The sequence below is a fragment of the Copadichromis virginalis genome, linkage group LG3 (assembly GCF_057382275.1).
Source record: "Copadichromis virginalis isolate Kocher_CV1m ecotype Utaka linkage group LG3, C_Virginalis_male_GT1.1, whole genome shotgun sequence".
In the NCBI taxonomy this organism is placed as follows: Eukaryota; Metazoa; Chordata; class Actinopteri; order Cichliformes; family Cichlidae; genus Copadichromis; species Copadichromis virginalis.
The window spans coordinates 23874406-23893861 of record NC_140620.1 but is presented as its reverse complement, the minus strand read 5'-3'; the positions used below and the strand labels follow the sequence as shown (position 1 = coordinate 23893861).

At 40.8% G+C, this 19456-nt stretch overlaps 1 protein-coding gene across 1 annotated transcript in view; it reads left to right on the top strand.

Moving 5' to 3' along the window:
• Nucleotides 1–12357, top strand: part of LOC146713540 (uncharacterized) — a 42222-nt gene extending 29865 nt beyond the window's left edge. Inside the window, exon 2 of the mRNA XM_085438561.1 lies at nt 12023–12357. Coding sequence (XP_085294687.1) covers nt 12023–12357 — 335 coding nt within the window. The remainder of the gene's footprint in view (nt 1–12022) is intronic.
• Nucleotides 12358–19456: the final 7099 nt, after the last annotated feature.

The window sequence follows — 19456 nt, the reverse complement described above, 5'->3', positions numbered from 1 at the left end:
GTTGGATTCAGATTGCTCCTCTGAGACTCCGACCGGGGCTTCCCTTGCTCAAGTAAAATCGAACGATCGCTGACTGTCTTGCTTCCTTGTCGTTAACGGGAATACGTTTCTAAACCAGCGGGGCCTGTGGAAGCGTAGACCCAACATTGCCAGGCATTATCGAGACATAGTTCAAGATGCAAGCTTTCACAGAATTGCAGCACAGCAAAACCAGGCAAAAGTTGGATCCAGTCACTTTGCACAGTCTGTCCTAGATTGTGTCAGCAGAACGGTTTGGGAACTGGTGAATGCTATGTATTAGGATGAAGTCAGAAACATCATCAGAGGAGAAAAGTATCTTGAGACTCTGAGGACACTTGTATTCAAAACATGGACATGACAAGACCAAACATAAGTACATCGGACAAAAAATGCGAGACATAGCATGATTACTTCTGCAGGGAGACAGAAATCCTCAATTTTTTTTTCAATGTACCTTCCAACTTCAACTTTGTGGTTGAAGCAGTCAAGGATGTGGCTGGCTTTGATGAAGACAAAAACAGAAAAGAATACCAAACCAGACTTGCCAGTGATCTCAATAAGAAGAACTGGTCCATGCTGACCAATTTGACTCTTCGTGAAGTGATACTGTTTAACCGCAGGAGATAAAGTGAGGTATCAAAAATGCCACTAACTGCATTCACCCTGCGAGACACTTCAGGAGTTCGGATTTGGCAGTAGGACTTTTAGAGTGTGAACAAAACTTTGTCTGCATTTCCAGCGCATCGAAATAAGCCATCGATGTCTTCAATGGAAGCCTTGGTTTCACATCGGTGGGCCTGTGGTGTGTCTGATGAAAATCCCTTTTTCTTCTCTGGACCTGAAGCAGACACTCACTTCAGGGGATCGAAAACCATCAGACAGATTGCAAAGGAATGTGGAGCGAAGCAACCAGAAATGCTGTCCTCAACTAAGTTGGGAAGGCATGTGTCCACACACTGTCCACAGTCCTAAAACTGAGAGACAATGAGATGGACATCCTCGCAGATTTTCTAGGCCATGATATCAGAGTTCATAGGGAGTACTATAGACTGCCTGAAGGAACACTTGAGTTGGCTAAAGTCACCAAAGTGCTCATTGCTCTAGAACAAGGCAGACTATCAGACTTCCAAATTAATTTAAAGAAAAAATGCAGGAAGATGTGGACAGTGATCTTTCAGAGACTAATGCATCAAAGGACTTTCTTTCAGTTCCTCAACACTGAGTAGGTGTCAGGTTTAAATGTTTTTAGCATCCAGCCATTTACTGTGTATAAAAATAGATGACATGATAGTTTTTAAACTTGTAGCTAAAATGTGGAATCTTATGGTGGCAGGCTGTTAACAATAGTGATGGGTCGTTCGCGAACGAAATGGCTCTTAGAGCCGGCTCTTAGACGTGAACGACGCGAGCCGGCTCCTTATCGCGAGCCGTCACGTGGTTTGTTTGTTTTTTTTTTTTCTTTCTCTCAGCCTCTCTCTCGCACTTTTTTTCCGCTTCACTCTGTGCTTTACGCTGGGCAGAGTGGGGAAGGGGCGGTAGTTACACTCAGTAGCACAGGAACAGAGCCAGAGAGAGAGAAAGAGCCAGGGACAACAACATTAGAAAGGTATAGTGATCATCCACAACTATTTTCGGTTGCAGATGATAAAGGATTGAGAAAGTTTATTCATGCAGGTCCATATGACAGAGAATGTGCATCTTCTGTTTGTTTTCATATTATAATTTATATTTAATTGTGTTGTGGTTTGCAGTGTTTTGTGTTCTTTTCACTTTAAATTGGTTTAAAAGGAAAAAGCTGAAAATTTAAATAGTTAAAACTTGAAATGTGACTAGTTGATTTTTGTATTATATGATTTATTTATTACATTTTATGTGGAGTGAATAAATAAAAGTATATTTACGGTGGCCCCTAGAGACAAAGCACATACAAACTTCAAATCACGTACGAACTCTGAAGCATGTACAAACTCCAAAACACGTAAAAACACGTACAAACTCCAAAACACGTAAAAACTCCAAAACACGTACAAACTCCGAAGCACGTAAAAACTCAGAAGCACATAAAAACTCAAAACACGTACAAAAGACAACAGAAGTGCTCCAGGATGCTAGGCGCAGTGTTGAGCCTTTGTTATCTTGTGGCTACACAAGCCAGCAAGTACCAACGACCGGATTTGGTGTGTGGTAATAACAGGTAAATGAACTTTTTTTTTTAAATTATTTGAATATATATATGAGTGCCTGTGTATAAATACACAAACAATACACACATGCTTTCAATTGTGTAATTTAAGTGATCTAGTAGCTCTGCTTTGGAAGTTCAGTTCATGCTAGAAATGTATTTTGGAGTTTGTACGTGTTTTGTCTCTAGGGGCCACCGCATATATTTATATATAAACATATATAAATAAAACCACTTGTTTTTACGTTAGTAATTCCTTTTGTGCATAATTTTATATTATTGTTAATAATAAATTAATTAAAGCAACAAAACAACCTGAAGAGCCGGTTCGGAGCCGAAAGAGCCGGCTCTTTTTAGTGAGCCGAACCGAAAGTGCCAGATCTCTAAAAAGAGCCGGAAATCCCATCACTAGTTAACAAAGGGGATAAACTAAAACCTCAAAGTGCATCCCAAATAAATTGTTCCGAAAGAGTTTCTCTCTTTTTACTTAGTTCTTATCACGTGAATGTATGTTCAGTTGTTAAATTTTCTTATCAGTTTGGTTTGAAGTGTACTTCAATGTTATAAAAAGGCTGTGAGTTGTCATTATTGACAGCTGATTTCAGTTTGTTTCTGGCAGGTGGATGGACAAGAACTACATCCCTTGCTGCATTGCCCCATCACTATTGTGCAGACTCTTGGTCCAAACGACAAGCAAAAGATGTCTGCGCTTGTTGTTATGGCTTAATGTTTGAATAGTGCAAAGATGTGGAGACATACCAGTCATCTTTACATACAGTTAATACGTCTAACAAAAAATACATTGCATAGTGTGAAGGCTGAATGGGCACTGAGTTCAACCATATACCATTACTGACTTTTTCTTTTTTGTCAAATGATCCCAAAGATCGAAAAGCCAGCCAACTTCCAATGAGTTTGATGAAACACCCACAGGTATCCAGCAGACTAACTAGATGGTACCTGTTTTTATTCTTTTGTGGTTTTTATAAACACAGAAATGTAATATATATATATATATATATATATAGATAGATAGATAGATAGATAGATAGATAGAGATATATATATATATATATATATAATCTATATATATATATATATATATATATCATTATTTGATTTTTTTTTTTAAACAGCATCCTCAACACCTAAGAGAAGAATGGAGACTGGATCTGACATTGATGACCCTAAAACAGGTACTTCTCACACCTACCGCACATCTGAGATACCTGTCTTAATTTAACCTCTAAGCAAACTTAGAGGCGTTACAGTGGATAAAATGTGTGCCAAATTTCTTAATTAAGGCTAACTATCTCGTTGATTAGCTGGTTATTATGCTCTTGTCCAAAAAGACTGTTACTGGTCAAAGAATTTACTTTTGTTACTTAACAGAAAAACACTTCATCTGTCAGCTCTTTTTTGAGAGTTCCTGTATGTGAATACTTTAACCTGAAGCAACCAAAGTCATACTCCTTGGGTGGGTGAATACAGACAGAAGTCTTCATCTCATATTATATTGTGGGCAGGGATAGCTCAGTAGGTAGAGTGGTGGCCCCATGATCGGAAGGTCGGGGGTTCGATTCCCCTGAACAGCTACCCTGAGGTATCCCTACACACTGCTCCCTGGGCGCCCAATGGCTCGCCCACTGCTTCACTGAGTGAATGAGTTAAATGCAGAGAGGAATTTCCCCACGGGGATCAATAAAGTACACTTTCTTAATTCTGGACAAGAGGATTCCAGGAATCAGGGCTCTGTGCCAGAAAACATGTTTGGATAAAATTCTGAGTTTAACTTGGTGATGAGGTATAATCCGGGTTTTCCATTTCAGAGTGAGGATGGAGTCAGATACTGGGGTACAGACCCTGTAAACCTAACCTGCAGGATTTCTTTGACTCCTCTCCTGCTTCTGTTGTATCTGAACTGGCTGACTTGCATTAAGTTTTCTTTTTCTCATCCATAAAGTTGCTATCAAAGGTCATAGTTGAGTGGTTTAGTTTGCAGAAGTTTACATTTGCAAACCCAACAATTACCCTAAAACTGCAGTTTCTACCCTTTTAGTTTGTGTTAATTTATCTTAAATTAATTATTAGAACTGTATTAAGTTACTTTCTTTTCTATTTTAGGAACATCAAAGAAGATGACTTGGACATCAGCTGAGGTCAATGCTGTGGAAAAGACACCAATGCCCTTCATTGAGTCTGGTAAAATACCAGGAAAGTCAGAGTGCGTTGCCTGTATTGAGGCTTCACCGAAAGCACTTAAAAAAAGAAGCTGGACAGCGGTAAAATTCTATGTAACAAATCGAATCACTGCAATGCAGCGTAAACCAAATGAGTGTGTGTGAACGAACTGCTGAGGAAGTTTCTGTTGGACTAATTCCCTTTTCCCTGGACCCTCGGATCCTTTTCCCCTGCCACATTCTGTATATATTATCACCTGGTGTTTTCCACTGTAAATAAATGCACTGTCTTCTTTGCAAAGGATTTCTGGTCTGCGCTTGAGTCAGTTTTAAACCCCTTGACAAGTGTGAGGTTTTCTACAGTCAATATAGACTGTAATTATCCTGTGGAGATGGCAAGTTTCCTTTATAGAGCATTCTAAAGTCACAACGATATATGGGCAATTGGAAAGGGCTTTTATTTTAAAAAGCAAAATCCGACTGACTGGCGGCACGGTAGTTAGCACTGTTGCTGCACAGCAAGAAGGTCCTGAGTTCAATTCCAACATCAGGCCGGGGTCTTTCTGTGTGGACTTTGCATGTTCTCCCCGTGTTTGCGTGGGTTCCCTCCGGGTACTCCGGCTTCCTCCCACCGTCCAAAGACATGCAGCTTGTGGGGATAGGTTAATTGGATAATACAAATTGTCACTAGGTGTGAATGTGAGTGTGACTGGTTGTCTGTCCCTGTGTGTTAGCCCTGCGACAGACTGGTGACCTGTCCAGGGTGTACCCCGCCTCTCGCCCTACGACAGCTGGGATAGGCTCCAGCACCCCCCGCGACCCTGAAAAGGATAAGCGGAAGCGAATAGATGGATGAATGGATGAATCCGACTGACTTGAAATTGACATGGTATCACTGTGTGGTTGTATAATGTACAACTAGTATGCGGAAACATGAGATTTCCTTTCAAGAGCATTCTGAATACATTGAAAGTCTAGAAAATGAAAATTCACAAGGCTTTTCCTTTGAAATGTAAAAGAAGATGGCCTTGATGTTGACAGGGTGCTACTAGGGTGGAAGGGTACGTCATGCGGATCTAATATTAGTTTTTTAACAGGACTAAGTTATATTTGTTATTATGTACTTAACATATGTCTATTAATTCACTCAAAGTGGGCTTTTATTTTGAAATCAGGGTAAATGTTGAAGCTAAATTCACCCAAGGTTGGGCTTTGTGACAAAGTGGCTAGGACTGAATTAATTTACCATTTGTTACTTGCATATATTGTTCTTTTGTGTTCTGTTATCTTATAGTCAGTCATAGTGCTTTAATGTAAACACAGCACATGTAACCTTGCATACTATCCTGGGTCTGTGGTAGTTTGTGGTAGTATTGGTTACATTCACTACATCTGTGCAAGTGTTCTTAAAGCTAAAGGTCACTTCATCATTAGTTGATTTGAATCTTTCATTTGTTTATGCAGTTTGGTTATACTTACCATTGTGTGTTCCTTTGTGCAGGTCCTATTTGTGAAACCGGTATTTGTGAAGGGCTGCCCCAGTACTTCCTGTTTTTATAGGATATGATGTCATTGATCATGTCAATTGGGTGTAACCAAATGAAGGAAGTTTCTTTTGTGTAAAATTGTTTATTTTCTTTAAAATAACCTCATGAGTCAGATTTTGTGAAGAGATTGACTTTTCAAACCATTCAGCTGGGTGAATGAGTTTGTTAAGTGGAAGATTGAGTTTACTTTTTCTTTGTCTATACTGTGTTATTTAGTCTACCCTGTTTTCTCAATGGAAGAGGTTAATGAGGTTCAGATGTGAGTGGAATTCTATATAAAGCAGGTGAGATATGAAACTGCCAGGTTCTGATGTTTTGTGAAATAATTGTTGAAAGGCGACGGCAGAAAACAAAGGACAATTAAAAGAAACTTGAACAGTCTGCAGATGCTTTTTTCCTATCACTTTCCATGCTGCTTATGTTATGCTACCTCACAGGCTTTATTTTGAAATCAGTTTTCAACATCTCTTCCCGTAGTACATGGAATACACAGGGAACACAAAACAAAGTTGAGGCTGGCTTGACACAAGTGTGAAGAACCCACTGGATTTTTGGTAGCCTGTCTTTGGGGCTTCTGGCATAGGTAGCATTGCTGTTTCCTTCACAAGTTTTTTTTTTTTTTTTTTTTTTTTTTTTTTTTTTTTTTTTTTTAATTAAATTATTTATATATATATTTTTAAATACAAAACTAGGCAAGTTTAAAAATGTAATTATAGCTGACTGATACGAGAAATTGTCAAATACAATTTCTCTTTTGTTCCAGACAGACTATTTACTAACTCCAAATTTCAACATGGTCAAATGTCACCTGAAACTGACATAAATTGTTGGTTTTACTTGTCCAGATTATGTTTGTTTTCCTTGGTATCAGCTTTATGCAGCTAGTTAAAAGATGTGCCAGGCTAGGTTAATGCTGCAAAAACTACAGAGCAATTTTCCTGCTCACTTTAATTGCCAAAATTTTGATTTTGTAGCCAAATGCATATTTTAAAAAATGGAATGGGGTTTTAGTGTAGAGATTGAAACAAAACAATGTTACTGTCATGATGCGCTGTGTGGCAGGCAGGATTGGACTCTAAAGCAGGACTCTCAGAGACGGGAGGTTAACCTTAAAGCACAGCTTTTATTGCTGGATAAAAAGAAAAAATCCAAACACAAAACAAAATCATAGAACTACAAACTCAAATCCAAACACTACGACAATAGAAAGCTACGCAACAGAGGGCAAGGAAAACACAAGAAAATACACACTGGAGTAATCAGGGAATGGGAGACAAGAGGGAAACACAGCTGGGAGAAATCATCTTGTCCCTCCTTACAGATCACTAAAAGGAATGTCAGCTAAATCAAGGAGATTGTCCAACCCATTCACTTGCTAGGATTGGGCCACATTTATTAGATATTCTTCTAATGTTTTTGTTTTAGTGTGTGTTTTTGGAATAAGGTGACTTGAGTTAAATGTGTGTAAATTTCCAAAAAATTCTTTATAAAATTTTTTCTTGATTGTCTGAGCATGGTTGTGTTATAGTGTTATAGTGAAAATATTATGTTGTAATGGAAACACATCAAATTTTCAAAATATGGATGAAATAACTAAATGTCATGTAGCCACACGATAATTCTTGTTTATGGTTATGTAAGTAAATGTGAAATAACTTCACAAATTTGGTAAGCATCAGAATTTCTTGTTTGACAAAATTTGAATTTTTGCAGTCCCTGATTTGTTTGATAATGTGCACTTATAGTATGAATTTGCAAATCCCAAGTTAACTCATTTTCAGAAAGATTTTCAGAAAACTTGACCTCTAACCTCAAGGTCAAGGTCACCAGGATTTATTTGTCCAAGACTTAGTAGATGCAGCTATGGTATCATTTAGAAAATCCTTTGGGACATATTTCTCAATTCATTGCATTCACAAAATTTTCAGAAAACCTCATCTCTGACTCACCAAGATTTGAACTTGTTCAATATGATTAGTAGATGCATCTATGATATTAAACTTCATATTATAGATGTACTACTGAAACAGTTTTTGCCATTGCTGCTGATTGACAATGTGTGATTTACCAACAAATCAAGAGATCAAGATTATTGTTGCTGGCGACTTCAACCACAGCAACTTAAAGACAGTCCTCCCCAGATTCCACCAACATGTCTCCTGCCACACCAGAGGAGACAAGACTTTAGACCATGTTTGTTCCAACTGGAACTGCTCTGCCTCGGACCGGAAGGCGTTGCAGAGGATCGTGAAAACTGCCCAGCGCATTGCCGGAGCACCACTTCCTGCCACAAAGGACATCTACAGGAAGCGGTGTCTGAAAAGGGCTGGGAAAATCATCAAAGACCCCAGTCACCCATCACATGGACTCTTCACCCTCCTGCCCTCTGGGAGGCGCTACAGGAGCCTCCGGACAAAGACCACCAGGTACCGGAACAGCTTCTTCCCCACAGCTATCAGACTCCTGAACTCTGCCTCCTGACATCTGACCCACATTAACACATGGACTGGACATACACACACCCACAATGGACAACTGTACCCTCAAACACACAATAATAACATGGACTGAACCACCACTCACAACCACTAGCACTTTATATAGCCTCTTAACTCCACTACTGTATAGCTCTGTGTAAATAATCATTCTGTACAATACGATAATTTTTAACCCTTAACTTGCATAGTTCCCATTTCTGTATAGCTGTATATCTCATATTTCTGTAAAGTTATTTATTTCATATTCTGTATAGTTTTTCATATTTATATCCTGTTCATAGCCTGTACATAGCTTGTACTCACTACAGCCTGTACATACTTATAGTTATAGCATATTCATAACATACCGTGTACATATTACATACCACAATAGACCCATTTCTGTAATATACTTACATATCTATATTATTGCTAATATATATTGTAATATATCTATATCATGGCTTAAGCACTTCTGGATGGATGCAAACTGCATTTCGTTGCTCTGTACCTGTGACATGTGCAATGACAATAAAATTGAATTCTATTCTATTCTAAAAGTTAGAGCAGCAGAAAAATGAGAGAAAAACTATGAAAAAATCATGTAAGAATGATGAAGAAAGTGGAAGAAAAAAATGCAAAAGATTAGATGCAAAATACAAGAAAAAAAGAGCAGTGATTACAGACATCACTCAAAGCTGCAGAGAAATGTAACAGAGAAGTCAGACAAGAAATAAAGTAAGAAATAATACATAGTTTATGACTTTTACTTGTTGAAAGTCACATCCATCAGAGTAGAGGAGCCCCTCACTTATAACTATTCCTGCCACTACCACAGTGGTGGCTCATATTGAAATCTTTATAAATTAAAACCTGGAGCTGTTTTACTTTATAAGTTTCTCTTAATAATATTACATAAAAAGTATAAGAAAAGAGTCACACATGAAATGCATCATGGTTATATAATAAAAATGCATATTACATCATCTAAAATTACTACTTAAATTTAATACATTTGCACTGAAATACATTAAATGAGTAAAAGAAAGAATTCCTGCAAAATTACCTTTTACAACCTATTTATCACTTGATGGAGGCCTGAGTGTGCTACTGATCAAAAGCTTTTTATTAAAGTTCTGCTGTGTTGACAGTTAACTGGTTGTAGAATATTAATAACCAAGTCTGAAGGTACATGTAGACATTTAGAGACATGTATTGAGTTTTTACAGCATGTCTTCAAAGTTTTATTTAGTAGCTGCAGCATATCAAAAGCAAACCACACATGAAGACAACAAACAGAAGAAACACCCTAATAGACACAGAAATAAATGGTCATACGGTTTAAAAATGAAAGTTGTATCTTAGTTCATGAATATTAGCGTAAACACACAAACAACCAAAAAAACAGCAAAGGAAGTGGAAGACCTCAAATACTTTGAGCCTTATTGTTGTCTCATTGTCACAGCCAAGACAACATCAAGACAGCATGATGGTCACAGCTTTCTGGAGCACAATCTGTGAGTAGTGTATTATTCTGTAGTCCTCATAAATTTTCTTTCACATAAGTAAGGCATGACAGGTTGCAAACTGTTGCTGTTTTTCATTCACTGGCTAGTTTTAAGATTTTGAAATTATTCTACTTCCACCATTCTTCTTTCGGCATAATGCAAAGTTAATGTCTTTTTTATTTATTTATTGGACATTTCTGCAAGTTATTATATGATCAATGAGATGATGTCAAACATTTAAACGCAAGACTTGCAATGCAATATGTGCAATGTGTGTCCCAATAAGTTATCAATAAGTAATCAGCTGGTGTAATTTTTAACCTGTAAGTTACTATTGGTTCATCCTATCAAATTTATTTGGGCCTTCTTCTTGTTTGTCTTTGATTTGCATACAATTATATGGTCTATAATGAGGACAGAGAATGATTGCTGTAAATTTTAACTTATATATTTGTTTAGACACTTGTTTGGGAAAAATCATCACTTTTTTGAAAAATGAGGCAAAAACTATTGAAGAAAGGAGCCTGAAATGTTCCCTGTGATTTTTTTTTATCATTGTAATTTACCAGGATTTGGATTTTAGAGCTAGCAAGTAAAAAATGTGGAAAGAAGGCCAGCACTCCTGCAGACGCCCAAATTTGACTAACTAAAATGTCACAAATGTCAAATGTTAGTGGCAATTTCTGATGGTTTATAGTTGAGTTTCACAAAAAGGCAAACAAAAATATTTCAAATGCTTTTTTTAAGATAAACGCAAAATGACAAAAATGCTATTTTTTTATTAACCATAAAAACAAAAACATAAATACAGATTTTAAATGTTTTATCATTTTCAGATGATACTCTAATTATAACTGAGAAAATTGATTTGTTAGACATTTTTTAAAATCTTACTCTACCTGCTGTTTTAAGACCTACTCCCCTCGAGCAGTCATATAATTCAAGTAAAATTTATAATATTGTAAGAGGCATTAAAATCAACAATATATGTTTTTACTTTTTATTAGCCTATGCTCAAATATGGGACACCATAGTAGTAGCATCTAAATGCAAGACTTTTCTTTTAGTTTTAGTTTTACTTTAGGTTCTTAACATTTGTTCATGTAATCTCTACAACACGGAATTGTGAAGTGTAAAATAATAGACATCCAAAAGTCTCATAGTAAAAACTATCAGCTAAAATAATATTTCAAGAAAATAAAATAAGATATGCTAAACCGTTATTGTTTATATATTTTTTTACATTTATTTTTTGTGAATTCATGACCCAAAAGTACTAGACAACACCCCTCTTGTTCATTTATAAGAGCAAGAACCGTGTTAGCCTGAGATTAGGATTGAATAAAAAGGGAGCTCCTTCCACACAGCACAATACTAATAAGAAAATTACAAAATTGTTTCAGAACTTGAAGTAAAAACATACTGAGTATAGCCAGACTATGACAGCATCACCAGGTACCCATGGTTTAATGTGCAGTGCATGTACAGTATATGTATGGTGCTCTGTCACTCTCCAAAGTAGATTATAAAAATTAGTGTATATTTATATATATCGTTATACAATCAACATTATACAAAACTGTCCTTGCTGTTTTTTTAAGGGTCGATGCTGCTGGTTGCATATGTTAATCTTAACAAAAAAAATCACGCACACACATTTCTTTCACACTCTTTTGATGGGCTTTGCTTAACCTTGTTCTTTTTTCCCCTAATTTCTGCATTAAACTGAATTTTACATTTATGACATGCTTTCTTCTCAGATTCAGCATTTCAAATCCTTCCATCGAGGCTGCAGCTCTTTGAATATGAGTCAGTCTATTTCACTTGTAATGGGTTTAATATTTCAGCGGAATGGAAAGTAAGGAACATTGAGCAAATCGTTTCGAAATGTTCCACTAACACTACGATGAAGACCTGCACGATCGACTATGCTTTTGTATCAGACAGTGGAGAATACTGGTGTGAGAGTGGAGCGGAGCGAAGTAACACCATCAATATCACTGTGTCAAGTATGTTTTCTCAAAGTTAAAATCTGAAATGTGAAAATTATACAATCCAGCTTTTATAAAGTCAGAAGAAGAAAAAAAACGTTCTACACATTTTTCAGCTGGTTCTGTCATACTGGAGAGTCCCGTCCATCCTGTGATGGAGGGAGAAGTTGTGAATCTGTACTGTAGAAACAAGACGACTTCCTCCAATTTTACGGCTTATTTTTACAAAGACAACTTACTCATTGGCACCAGCTTTGAAGGAGAGGTGACAGTCCAAAATGTTTCCAAGTCTCACAAAGGATTTTACAAATGCAAAATACATGGAGTTGGAGAATCACCAGAGAGCTGGCTAGCTAACAAAAGTAAGCACAGCACAACGGATATGTCGTCATTTTGTTTTATTGTATATTTTGTTTATGGTGTATGCATATGTTACGGGTCCCAGATGTGAAGACCACAATAACAAAAAGAATACAAATCTGTAAAAATAAAGGTAGAGTCTCAGAGAAAGAATCACAGGAGCACTCGTGTCTTTTCCCGAATTGCATCTCTTATTTCAGATCAACAAATATAATTTACATCCAGTGCTTTCACTTGTCAGATATGCTCAATAACTGTAAAAGGTAAATAAAAGGCATTTGGCAAATATATGCATCTATGGTCATTACATTTCTCCAGTTTACACTGTTAACCACACTATTCCTTCACTCATTTACATCAGCAGTGCAGATAGCATATAATGCCTTAAACGTCTTATTGCTCTTTCTCACATATAGGGCAAACTCAAAATAGCTTATCCACAAATCTGATATAAGTGCATAAATCTTACTAGATTAGACAAAACACACCTGGATGTATTACTTTGCAATGTAACAACATAAATGTACATTCATTCTTAGCTTATTCTTAACATTTCCACATCACTTGAACCATAAAGTATATATAAGATATTTTAATCTCGAATAATCTGATGTCAGGGCCTTTACAGTTAAATTGGAGCACCACACACACATATTTGCTTGTTAAATGGAGTTTACCAAGTTTAAATACATCCCGCGGGCTGGCGAACTCTCGCGGTAACTCTCGCGATAACTCGCGGTAACTCTCGCGATAACTCTCGCGAGACTTGGGGCTGCGCGGCTCGGCTTTACCACCGCTGCGGTGCCGCGCTTCAGTAATTTTCAACTAAACCCCACTTAAGGTTACATCGGCGGTGTCAACATAACTCTCAGTAAACACCGAAGTAGAACAAGGCACAAAACCCTCATACACTGTATTTTTAAGACGATACTGACCTGTAAAAATAAAGGTAGAGTCTCAGAGAAAGAATCACAGGAGCACTCGTGTCTTTTCCCGAATTGCATCTGAGAGGACAGGAAGTTGGTCCGCTCTAGGCAACCGCGGGCGAACGACTACAGTGTCAACAGTTCCGCTTATTATTTCTCACTTTTACTCTCCTCAATTGTTATGGACTACACGTAATGAATGTAAAATAATAATTGTCTTAATTGCTGACATATGTTTTTCTTAAAAATAATAAAATTTCCCAAAATGTGGTAGCACATTTGTGTTCACCACACGCTCCCCAACAGCAAAAGTGGCTCCTGACACTTAACTTGAATTATAAAAAAAACCTTTAAACTAACAAAGTCTCTTTACAAAAGTCCCTGGGATATTCCTCTTGCCCAGGTGTCCTTAGACTTCAGGCATTCTTCTTCCTGAGATTTCTGTTCAATTCAATAGCAAGGAACAACATATGAAACAGGTAAGTAAGGGCTAAGGGTGAGGGGAGAGGGGTAGGGGGGTTGGGAGTAGAGAAGAGGGTAGTAGAGGGAAGGATATGGCGAAGGTTGGACGTTGATGGTGTTCACCGCAGGATGAGCCTGATAGGCTGGTTGACCCAAGGATGGGTAGGTGAAGAATGTGGTGGGACGTCTCTGCCTGCTGGACTGCCTAAGATGAGATGGTGGCTCTGGATGGATGTCATCCCCTGGCTCCACCCTGGGTTCCGGCTCTGGGTCAGGAACCTCTACTGGATCAGGACTGGACTCAGTGACGTCAACTTCTTCTTGAACCTGAGGCATCTCCTGATCGTCACTTAGTTGAGGTAGGTCTGGGTCTCTTAACACAATTAGATCCTCTTCCGGAACCATGGCTCTTTTTTTTCTAGGTTGGACACGAGCCCTTAAGACTTGTCCTAGTTCACTTGGACCGGAGCTCCGTTGCGCTCCACTTGGAACTGGTGTGACTGGAGAATGGCCCCCTCGAGGGTATCTGGGTACACCAAGCCAGTACAATGGCTCACCCTCTTCCGAGTCAGTTGTGTCAGGGTCCGGCTCTGGTGTCATTGGTCTTCCGGTGGACTTCTTGTTTCTCTTGTGTGGTCTTGTAGCCTGACTTTGGATAATGTCCACTGGCAAGTCATTCACTTGTAACAACAAGTTCCTGTGCAAGGTGCGAACAGGACGGCCTCCCGCCTCTGGACTCACTTTGTAGACGGGGTTGTCGCCCACTTGCTCCCTCACAATGTAGACCGTTTGCTCCCAGTAGGGTCTCAGTTTGCCAGGGCCCCCCCTTTCACTCAGGTTTCGTACCAGTACTCGGTCTCCTGCCTGCAGCATTACTCCTTTGCATCTTTTGTCATAGTTTGCTTTGCCTTTGGAACTTGACTGTTGACTGTTTGCATTTGCAATGCGGTATGCTTCTGTCATCTTCCCTTTCCATCTTTCTGCATACCCATGTGGTGTCTCAGTGTTGTTTTCTGCCATGAGACCAAAGAGAAGGTCTACTGGAAGACGAGGGTGTCGACCATACAAGAGGTAGTACGGAGAGAAGCCAGTCGATTCATGCTTGGTACAGTTGTAAGCATGGATAACATGGGGTAGATGTTCCTTCCAATTTTGTTTCTCCTTTTCTCCCAGTGTACGCAGCATCTGTAACAGGGTGCGATTCAGTCTTTCAGTAGGGTTGCATTGGGGATGGTAGGGGGATGTCCTTGAGTGACCAACGCCTGCGAGTTCTCTTAGGGACTTGAATAACTGATTCTCGAACTCGCGACCCTGGTCGTGGTGGAGCTTGGAGGGGTAGCCGAATTTGGGAATGTAGTCATTGAAGAGGCGGTCTGCCGCGGTCTTTGCGGCCTTATTCTTGGTGGGATACGCTTGTGCGAACCTGGTAAAATGGTCTACAACAACCAGTATATATTCAAACCCACCTTTACAAGACTCTAAGTGCAGGAAGTCAATGCAAACAAGCTCAAGAGGGGAGCTGGATGTTATGCTACCCATGGGTGCTCTCTCGTGTGTCGTTGGCTTCTTCTGCTTGATGCACTGACACTTCCTTGTGACGTACTCTTCAATTTCTCTCTTCATGAAAGGCCAATAGAACCGCTCTCGAGCCAGGTTCAAGACTTTCTCCACGCCGACATGGCCCATGTTGTTGTGGAGGTGTGTGAGAGCTACCTGTCTGTAGAGAGTAGGTAGGACCAGCTGCTTGCGTCCTGTAGTCTTTCTATAGAGAAGGTCATTCTCCATGTGCAGCCGACTCCACTCTCTCAACAGTCTCTTTGTGTTAGTGTCAGCCTTGTCATCTTCTGTTGGTCTTATGTCCTTCTCTACCATGTCAATGACTTTTCCGATTGCTGGATCTGCTCTCTGCGATTGTACAAGTTGGTCATGACTGATTGACTGTAGGGGTTCTTTGATGGGTAGGTTTGGTGCGGTGAGGTTAAGGGCTGCAATCCATGCTACGTCTCCTTGCTTCGCTCTTCTGCTCCCTTCCCAAACTGCACATACGGCTTCCTCCGACAGTTCCTCTGAGCACTCTCCCATGAACCTCTCAATGTCAAGTGGGCAACGTGACAGCACATCTGCATCAATGTTTACTTTTCCCGGCCGATATTTGATGTCGAAGTGGAAATCTGCCAATTGTCCGACCCAACGGTGTCCAACTGCATTGAGCTTTGCTGTGCTGAGGACATATGTCAAGGGATTGTTATCTGTAAAAATGGTGAAATGTGGAGCATAGTAGAGGTAATCCTTAAACTTGTCACAAACTGCCCACTTGAGGGCGAGAAACTCTAGTTTTCCGCTGTGCAAGTGGTAGTTTTGTTCAGCAGGTGTGAGCGTGCGAGACCCATACCCAATCACTCTCATCTTGCCTTGTTGGTTCTGATATAGGACGGCACCAAGGCCCCTCTGGGATGCGTCCGTGTGCAATATAAAAGGGCGGGTGAAATCAGGGTACGCTAACACTGGTGGCTGAGTGAGCATGCCGATCAAGCGCTCAAGGATCTCTTGGTGTTCTTTGTTCCACTGTATCAGGGCTCGAGAAGGCTGCTGAGTGTGTTTTGCTCTGCCTCTAGTTGGCTTTGGTGGCAGTGTGTTGGACGGGACTTGGAGCAAGTCATACAACGGTTTGGCTATGCGGGAGAAGTCCTGCACATACGTCCGATAGTAGCTTAGGAATCCCAAAAGCTGCCTGACTTCTCCGACGGTCTGTGGCCTTTTGTGTTTGAGTGCCTGTACTGCCTCGGTATCTTTGGGGTCCACCTTTACTCCATCTGCAGATACCAATCGGCCGACATAGCGAACCTCTTTACGGAACAGCTCACACTTCTCGGGTTTTAGCTTTACACCATGCCGTTGTAGGGCTTGGAGGACTTTCTGTAGCACTTGGACATGTTCGTCAAACGACTTGGAAAAACAAAGCACGTCGTCAAGGTAAGGGATACAGCACTCGTCTCTGAGGGTGTCAAGCATTTCTTCCATGCTCCGTTGGAAGGCTGCTGGGGCATTAGACAGTCCAAAGGGTATCCTCACCCATTCATAGAGGCCCCACGGGGTAGTGAATGCCGTCAGGTACCTTGAGCCTTCTGCGATGAAACCTTGATGATAAGCTTTACCCTGATCCAGGATCGAGAACCAGCTGTAACCACCTAGCGAGTCTGTGAGATCCTGGATCCGGGGGAGTGGGTGTCTGTCTGGCACAGTCTTGTTGTTTAAGAGACGATAATCGATGCATAAACGTAAAGACCCATCCTTCTTCCTTACGCAAATGACTGGAGCAGCATATGGCGACTGTGACTTCACTACCCATCCCTTGACAATCAGCTCTTGAATATACTCCTTTACTTCCCTGTAGAGGGGTTTAGGGATAGAAGCATAGGCCCTCTGGACTGGTGTATCATCTTTGAGCCTGATTTCCATTTGTAGTGAAGGGATACAGCCTATGTCTGTGCTGCTACGAGAGAACGCCTCACACTCTTCCCTTAACACCTTTTCAACTGACTTCTGTTGGTCCGGACTCAGGTGGCTAAGATCAACTGGGGGTAGCCATGACTCAGTGGACAGTTCAGAAACAGGGGTGGCTGCGCTTACCTCAGCTATGGTGATGGGGCTCTGTGTGGGTTGAGTCAGCTCTGATGTGTTTGTGGGTCGGTCTGCCTCAATAACTTTAGCGACATGTTGAATAGTACCCAGGGCTGTTCTCTTCGGTAGAATTATTTCGTGTTTGGAGTGGTTAGAGATGGGGACCTTAACAAATGGCCTTTGAGGGTTGTTGATCTCAAGGAGCCCTTCCCCAACACTCAGGTGTCTCAAGGCAGTGTTCTCGTCGGGTTCGTACAGCACCAGGGGGTCACAAATGTCAAAACTTTGGGGTACTCTGCACCACACTTGGACTGCTTTTCCAGCAGGAATGGTCACATTGCTCTTCCCAATTCTCACTATGGCTGGGTCACATTCTGCTCTTTGTGGTACTTGTATGAAGTTTACCATAGCCATCACTTGCTCTTCATCTGTACCAAAAGCTTTGCGTAGGAGACTATACAATAGAGCACTGGCCTCTCGGTCTGACTCTTGTGTTTGGATAATGGCGCCAAGCACGTTCGCTCCCAGGAGGGGCTGAGGGAGTGACAGCTTACTGACAAGGAAAGGGGCTTGCACAGTAAGATTGGGATCTTCGTGACCAGCGAGAGTGACTGTAAGTTCAACCCACCCATCATAAGGAACTGCTTGTCCGTTAACCGCATAAACTTCAAGTCCATCATTTAACAGCTCTTGGAGGGGTCGCACCTGATAGTTAGGAATAAACCGCTGAACCCACTGTCTGTCCACTAAACTCACTTGTGAGCCAGAATCAAATAACACTGTCACTGGATAGCCACCAATCAAACACTTGAGGAGGCTTTTCTTTCCAACTAGGGGGACTTTACAGCTGTTTGGTGTTAAACTTTGGCAAGAGGTTACCTGTTGCTTTCTCTGGTCTCGCTTTGGCTGCTTTCTTTTTAGCTTACTGCGACGTCTTGCACACTCAGTAGTAAGCTGTGCAGAGGAGGACCTTACTGGCTGGGACTGTGACTCTGCGCCGGCCTCTGGCTGTCCCTCGACAGAGACCGATTCCAGTTTCCCTGAGTTTTGGTCCGCTTTAAACATCCCACCGCTCGGTGTCCTGACTCGCAGCATACAAAGCAATGACTACAGTCCTGCAAGTTCTGTTCAGTACACTTTGGACAAAGGAACGCTTTCTTTTGAGGAGGTCTGTTGGGGTTGGCTGGGGTTTGGAAAAGCGGGTTGGGAGGTGGTTGTGGGGACAGCTGGCAAGGCTTTGCCTCCTGTTGTTTAATTAGGCTGGCGACCATGTTAGTTAGAGTCTCTACTTGGGCGGCGAGTTGTTTGATTGTTGGTGAGGATTGTTCTTTGGCTATCTTGTTGTTTGCTTCGATCCCAGCACTTTGGGCTTGTGCACTCTTTTGGCGGGCGACTTGGCCTAACCTTCGCTGGTGTTCATTTTCATCACTGATAATCTTTGTGACCTCACTAAGAATCTCTTCGTCAGTGACATTGTTGTTTGAGGTGAGAGGTCTTAGTCTTTGTCGCAAGTCTGCGTACTTAGCCCCCAGGCCTTGATAGATTGTGTGGAGGAAAACTTCCTGGACAGTTCTTGGGTCATAGGAGATCTCAGTGTTGGCCTGCTTCGACTGAAAAATAAGCTTCTGTTTAAGTCCAATCATGCGATACAGAAACTGCTGGGGCGTCTCTTGTTCACTTTGTCTAGCACACATTAACTCCTGGAGCATTTCAGTTGTCGCTTTTTCTCCGAGATGAGACCTCAGAAAGCCCTGAAGTTCATGGAGAGACAGGTCATCTTTGAGCATTAACATGTCCCGGAAAGTGCCAGGCTTCACAATTCTCAACACACCTCGAACAATTTCAGCCTCCACAAATCCTTCTTGAACTCCTTCATTAATCTGCTTGGTGAGACTGTTGTAGCTGATTTCGGAACTGTTGTCTCCAATCTGTCCCCCAAAAACTTTGAATTCTCTGCGTGGTAAGTACGAAAAGTCTCTTACAGTGACTGGCTGCTTAGGGCTCATCTGTATGATTGGTTGTGGTTGCAAATTGCTCTGCTGGCGTGCTACAGCAGGTGACTGGGCCCTTACAGTTCCACATAGTCTTAGCCTCTCACCCAGTGTCTCATACGCTTTCCTCAACTCTTCTAACTGTTGTGTTTCTGCGTTTGCATAGGGGTTTGGTGATATATCTGGTGGA